The sequence below is a fragment of the Salmo salar genome, chromosome ssa24, assembly GCF_905237065.1.
Source record: "Salmo salar chromosome ssa24, Ssal_v3.1, whole genome shotgun sequence".
Classification (NCBI taxonomy): domain Eukaryota; kingdom Metazoa; phylum Chordata; class Actinopteri; order Salmoniformes; family Salmonidae; genus Salmo; species Salmo salar.
Window position 1 is genome coordinate 25,314,354 of NC_059465.1, and position 6,810 is coordinate 25,321,163.

General features: G+C 41.9%; 1 protein-coding gene across 4 annotated transcripts; it reads left to right on the plus strand.

The window, feature by feature from the left end:
* Positions 1–735: 735 nt before the first annotated feature.
* On the plus strand, positions 736–6,598 carry LOC106585448 (phosphatidylinositol 4-phosphate 5-kinase-like protein 1). 4 transcript variants are annotated; one of them, XM_014171658.2, is made up of 11 exons: positions 736–827; positions 943–1,002; positions 1,709–1,897; positions 4,164–4,214; positions 4,363–4,517; positions 4,634–4,758; positions 4,852–4,886; positions 4,963–5,018; positions 5,093–5,202; positions 5,380–5,542; positions 5,749–6,597. In XM_014171658.2, the coding sequence occupies exons 3-11, from the start codon at positions 1,709–1,711 to the stop codon at positions 6,155–6,157; spliced, it is 1,293 nt and encodes a 430-aa protein (XP_014027133.1). In that variant the 5' UTR covers positions 736–827; positions 943–1,002; the 3' UTR covers positions 6,158–6,597. The 4 variants fall into 4 exon arrangements, with proteins under 4 accessions (XP_014027133.1, XP_014027136.1, XP_014027135.1 ...); XM_014171661.2 differs by lacking the exon at positions 4,963–5,018 and having other exon boundaries at positions 4,634–4,676; positions 5,749–6,598; XM_014171660.2 differs by lacking the exon at positions 4,164–4,214 and having other exon boundaries at positions 5,749–6,598.
* Positions 6,599–6,810: the final 212 nt, after the last annotated feature.

Below are 6,810 nucleotides of genomic sequence, written 5' to 3' on the forward strand. Positions count from 1 at the left end.
TGCCAAGTCTAGGTCCAAAAGCTTCCTAACAGCTTCTACCCCCAAGCCATAAGACTGCTGAACAATTAATAAAATGGCCACCCGGACTATTTACATTAACACCCCCCCCCCCCCCCAGCACATGGACTCAGTACGGGAACCCCCTGTATATAGCCTTGTTATTGTTATTTTATTGTGTTACTTTTTATTTCATTTTTTTACTTTAGTTTACTTAGTAAATATTTTCTTAACTTTATTCCTTGAACTTCATTGTTGGTTTAGGGCTTGTAAGTAAGCATTTCACGGTAAGGTCTACTCCTGTTGTATTCAACGCATGTGACAAATTACATTTGATTTGACCAAATACATACTTAATTTGAAGTGTTTGAAAAATTCACTATGTGAAAAATGAATGGTAGAAAGATGATTGGAATCATTTCTGTGTTTGAACACTAGGTTTTATGGGTATTATGACACATCCAATGTGGGGAACTATTATGGTGCTTTCAAGACAACTGGGAACTCTGAAAAAAAAACAAGGTAAAATCCTGACATCAGTGATCTTCAGGTCTAGCTCTAGAAAGATGCCAGAGTTTCAGACTTCAGACAAACATTTTCACCAGTTGGAGCTAGTTTTCTTCCAAGTTCCCAATTGTCTTGAACGCACTGAAGTCGTAAGTTGCAGATTTCCAAGTTCCCAGTTGTTTTGAACATGGCCTACATCACTACAATAGGAAGTAAACACCCTCACTGCTTTGCACACAACTTTTAGGTCTCTGCAGGTGTGATACACCCTGAAAATCTTGTCCAACACGCTTACTGTGGTACTACTCTCGGCTGGAGAAAGAGTTAAGAGAATATAGACAATTGTCATGAAATGTGCTTCTTTTTCTATATATGGCTAAACCAAATGCTATTCAATTGAATATGAAAATAATGACTAATGATTTTCACTGAATTCAGATATTCTTGGTACAGCCAGGCATCCAAAGATACAGGACAACGTCAGGAAACCAGGTTAAGGTAAGAACCACTATGTTCACAAAAGTTATCAGCTTTCATGCCAGTTACTCAGACATTGTTTACTGTTGTAATCAATATACAGTTGTCCATGTTCTCCCCAAAAATATGAATTTCTTAGCCACGAGAATTCCAATTTCTTCAAATTAAAAACACCTGTCTAACTTGAAATTGAACTACTCAGTATACACTGATTGTACAAAACATTAGGAACATCTGCTTTTTCCATGACAGACTGACCAGGTGAAAGCTATGATCCCTTGTTGATGTCACTGGTTAAATCCACTTCGATCAATGTAGATGAAGGGGAAGAGACAGGTTAAAGACATGGAGACATGGATTGTGTATGTGTGCCATTGAAGGTGAATGGGCAAGACAAAATTAAGTGCCTTTGAACGGGATATGCTAGTAGGTGCCAGGCACATCGGTCTGATGAGCGTGGTTTTTTTCACGCTCATCAGTTTCCTGTGTGTATCAAGAATAGTCCACCACCCAAAGGACATCCAGCCAACTTGACACAACTGTGGGAAGCATTGGAGTCAACATGGGACACATTGTAGAGTCAATGCCCTGATGAATTGAGGCTGTTCTAAAGGGAAAAAGTGGGTGCAACTCAATATTAGGAAGGTGTTCTTCAAGTTTTGTGCACTCAGTGCGTGTGTGTGTGTGTGTGTGTGTGTGTGTGTGTGTGTGTGTGTGTGTGTGTCAGATGGAGAAGAGGATCGGTCAGCCTTACTCTGGGACAACAAGGCGGAGGCGGTGGTGGGGTCTGAGGAGGCGCTGGAGAATGTTAGGCCTGTTTGAAATCAACCAGGAACATGAGTTCTACAGCTTCACCTGTCTTATGAAAGAGGGGCTGCATGCTGCCCTACAGACCGGCATCGACCCACCAGGACCTGTCAGTAAAACTATAGACAACAATATACACACTATTTCAACTGTCGCACAGAATACATTTTTATACCATAGTAACTTACTACATTGACACACCTCTGAGAGAAGTACTGTACATACAGTACTTGCATTGTACATCTGTCCTGAACAAAAAATGTAAATGCAACAATTTCAAATATTTTACTGAGTTACAGTTCAGTCAATTGAAATAAATTATTAGGCCCTAATCTATGGATTTCACATGACTGGGCAGGGGCGCAGCTACTTGGGAGCCAGGCCCAGACAATCAGAATTCGTTTTTCCCCACAAAAGGGCTTTATTACAGACAGATATTTTATACAGACAGATATTTTATATTTTTGTTCAGCATATTTCGAAGTACAATGCAAGTACCTCTTCAAAGAGTTTCTTAAATAATCCCACGGCACCCCCCCCGCCCCCAATTTAATAAGATTGCCTTTTGTGAACTAATACTCGTATTTGACCAATCCCCACTACTAGCACTGTCTTTGGTAGCTACTTTGCGGTAACAGTTACTTACTATGACTGAGATATGTGGTTGTCCCATCGACAGTGCATTCGGAAAGTATTCAGGCCCCTTGACTTTTTCCACATTTTGTTACATTACAGCCTTATTCTAAAATGTATTAAATTATTTTACATACAATACCCCATAATGACAAAGCGAAACAACAAGTTTTAGAAATGTTTTGTAAATTTAAAAAAACAAATGCCTTATTTACATAAGTATTGAGAACCTTTGCTATGAGACTCGAAATTGAGCTCCGGTGCCTCCTGTTTCCATCGATCATCACTTGATTGGAGTCCACCTGTGGTAAATTCAATTGATTTGGAAAGGCACAAACCTGTCTATATAAGGTCCCACAGTTGACAGTACATGTCAGAGCAAAAACCAAGCCATGAGGTCAAAAGGAGTTGTCTAAGAGCTCCGAGACAGGATTGTGTCGAGGCACAGATCTGGGGAAGGGTACCAAAACATTTCTGCAGCATTGAAGGTACACAAGAACACATTGGCCTCCATCATTCTTAAATGGAAGAAGTTTGGAACCACCAAGACTGTTCCTAGAGCTGGCCGCCCGGCCAAACTGATCAGTCGGGGGAGAAGGGCCTTGGTCAGGGAGGTGACCAAGAACCCGACGTTCACTCTGACAGAGCTCCAGAGTTCCTCTGTGGAGATGGGAGAACCTTCCAGAAGGACGACCATCTCTGCAGCACTCCACCAATCAGCCCTTTATGGTAGAGTGGCCAGACGGAAGCCACTCCTCAGTAAAAGATGCATGTCAGCCTGCTCGGAGTTTGCCAAAAGACATCCTAAAGGACTCTCCGACCATGAGAAACCAGATTCTCTGGTATGATGAATCCAAGATTGAAATCCAAGCGTCACTTGCGGAGGAAACGAGGCACTGCTGATCACCTGGCCAATACCATCCCTACGGTGAAGCGTGGTGGCAGCATCATGGTGTGGGGATGTTTTTCAGTGGCAGGGATTGGGAGACTAGTCAGGATCGAGGGAAAGATGAACGGAGCAAAGTACAGAAAGATCCTTGATGACAACCTGCTCCAGAGCGCGCAGGACCTCAGACTGGGGCGAAGGTTCACCTTCCAACAGGACAACAACCCTAAGCACACAGCCAAGACAATGCCGGAGTGGCTTCTTTGAATGTCCTTCAGTGGCCCACCCAGAGCCTGGCCTTGAACCCGATCGAACATCTCTGGCGAGACCTGAAAATACCTGTGCAGTGATGCTCCCCATCCAACCTGACAGAGCTTGAGAGGATCTGCAGAGAAGAATGGGAGAAACTCCCTAAAGACGGGTGTGCCAAGTTTGTAGCATCATACCCAAGAAGACTTGAGGCTGTAATCGCTGCCAAAGGTGCTTCAATAAAGTATTGAGTAAAGTGTCTGAGTACTTACGTAAATGTGATATTTCAGTGTTTTTTTTAAATGTCTTTTTATACATTTGCGAACATTTCTTAACCCGTTTTTGCTTTATCATTCTGGAGTATTGTGTGTAGATTGAGGGGTTGGGGGGACAATTTAATCCATGTTAGAATAAGGCTGTTACGTAACAATGTGGAAAAAGTGAAGGGGTCTAAACACTTTCCGAATGCATTCTAGCTACAGTATCTTAAAATGAATGCATTAACTGTAAGTCGCTCTAGATAAGAGCATCTGCTAAATACCCATAGTTTTTATCGTGTTGCATATGACAAACCTTTCATTGTGGGTTGATTTATTATTTCACTCAGGATGAACTTTCTGCTGAACATTACAAATCGGAGCAAACTCAAGTCCACAAGGTGCTCTTTAAACAATATTCACATGAATAACACTATGAATCACTATTCGCATGGAAAACCAATCCTGACAATTTACTGTCTATTTTAGTAAATGTTTTGTGGGACATATCTGTTTTGATCCATGGTCCTCTGTTGCCTGTCCCTGTAGGACTATGAGATGCAGACATTTGCAGGACTGGTGTTTTCCAGCCTGCGGCGGTCCCTGGACATAGAGGAGGAGGAGTACAAGAGATCCCTCTCTTCAGACTGCTGCTATCTACAGTTCATGAGCAACTCCAAGAGCAAGGCTGACTTCTTCCTCACGTGAGGCCAACTGAAGGACAACATACAAATCATAAAATCAACACATTTAATCTATCCCAACTCTATAGTAGCACATGTAGAAAATGCCTTATTTTTTATTTATTTTTTACCTCAAGGAATGACAAGAGGTTCTTCCTAAAGACACAGAATAAGCGGGAGGTAAAGTTTCTTCTTTCCAACCTGATGGCATATATGGATCACTTGGAGAAATACCCCCACTCGTTGTTGGTCAGGTTCCTGGGTGAGAGAGAAAATATCCCATGAGAAATATTGGGTAGAATGTCACCTGTTGCATATAATTTTGTCAGCTGTGCATGCTCTTTTCTTATTCCAGGTCTCCATAGTATCCAAGTACCAAATGAAACAAAGGTGATTATAATGAAGTACACATTAAACACAGCTGTAAAAAAACAACTATTTTAACTCTTCTCTTAATCTTTCTCAGAAGTATTTCATTGTGATGCAGAGTGTGTTTTACCCGGACGAGAGGATTGATACAAGGTGAACATCATTTGTGATGTAGTTAAAAAAAATCTATTTCTGGATTGTGTGACAATTTTGTCCTTGTCTCTTAGATATGACATTAAGGGCTGTGAGGTGGGTAGGTGGACTGACCCTGCATCTACTGGAAGCCCAGTTAAGATTCTGAAGGATAACAACTTTGAAGGAAAGCACATCATTCTGGGTAAGAGCCTGGTATGCCCTATATCTGCCAGCACCTGACGGAATGGAGAAAGTAACATTTTATTGTGTTGTTTCCTTGTGTCTTATGACTTAAACAGAAAGGGAAATGAAGTGCCATTCACAAAGGTAAAAACACATGCATTCCCCTAAGACGTAAACGTTTATCATGTGTTGACAGATCAGAAGAGCTCCTGGCTTGTGGATCAGGTTGAAATAGACACAGCTTTCCTCCGTAGCCTCAATGTGCTTGACTACAGCATCCTGTTGGCCCATCAACCCTTGCACAAAGATGAGCTGGACGGGAAGCACTCCTTTAGTAACCTTATTGTGCGCACTGAAAAGTAGGTGTTCCGTGGCGCACAATCTACTGTATGGAAGAAAAAAAAATGTTACTGAGTAGTCTTTATTGGACACTCCAGACATGCAGTTGTTGCTCAGCTAATGTAAGGTAACACAGTGAGAAGATCATTGGTAATGAGGGCTTTTACTCTTATCCTGATTGTTATCTCTTTTGTTATTCAGTTCTTACACGCTCTTTCCTCTGCAGGTCCATGGCCCAAGACAGTCCCACAGAGGAAGATCACCCCACTACTCCATTGTTGGGGGGAGACTCTTCTCGACTGGAATCAGATGCAATAGACAGTGGGTCAGACCATTCAATCACCTGCCAGGAGATAAACCTGCCCTCTGTAAACAGTACAGATGCAGAACTCCAGGAGTTCCATGCTCATCACCGTAGGCTGCTGCCTAATTTCAAGAACTCAGTGCATGTCATAGATGGGCCAGAGCTGCGCTACTTTGTGGGTATTGTAGACATTTTTACTGTGTATGGTTTGAAGAAAAGGCTGGAGAACCTGTGGAAGAGTCTGCGCTTCCCTGGCAGAGCCTTCTCCACTGTCAGCCCATCTACCTACTCCCAGAGGTTCTGCCGGTGGGTAAAGGACCACACCAAGTAAAACGGACACTGTGTCTCTAGAAATGCATCTAGCCATCTCAAAGCCAATTGAAAGACACAGATAATCTGGGCATTTTTTTCAGTTTTTGTTGGTAACAGTATGCACAATAAGTGGCACCACAGCTTCTGTTGTAGTGGTGGTAGCCTATTTCAAAATACAGATACAACACGCACAATTTAATTAAGCAATAACGCCTGAGGGGTTGTGGTGTATATGACCAATATACTGCGGCTATGGGCTGTTCTTAGTCACGACTCAACGCGGAGTGCCTGGATACAGCTCTTATATTGGCCGTATACCACAAACCCCCGGGGTGCCTTAGTGCTATTTGAAACTGGTTACCAACGCAATTAAAGCAGTAAAAAGAAAAGTGTTGTCATACCCATTGTATGTCAGCCAATCAGTATTCAGGGCTCAAACCATCCAGTTTATACTTATTATTAAATTTGTTCATATTATTATGGTATTCTGTGTGTTTATATAAATCAATTACCAACAGGAATTTCACTGAAGATATATTTTACCCAAACAATTATGTGCCAAGTTTCTCAGAAAACAATCACGCATGAATATCTATGACATTTTCTTGCAATTAGTCGTGAATACGGAATCAATAATAAAAACATGTCACTGCATAATAAACCATACGCTGC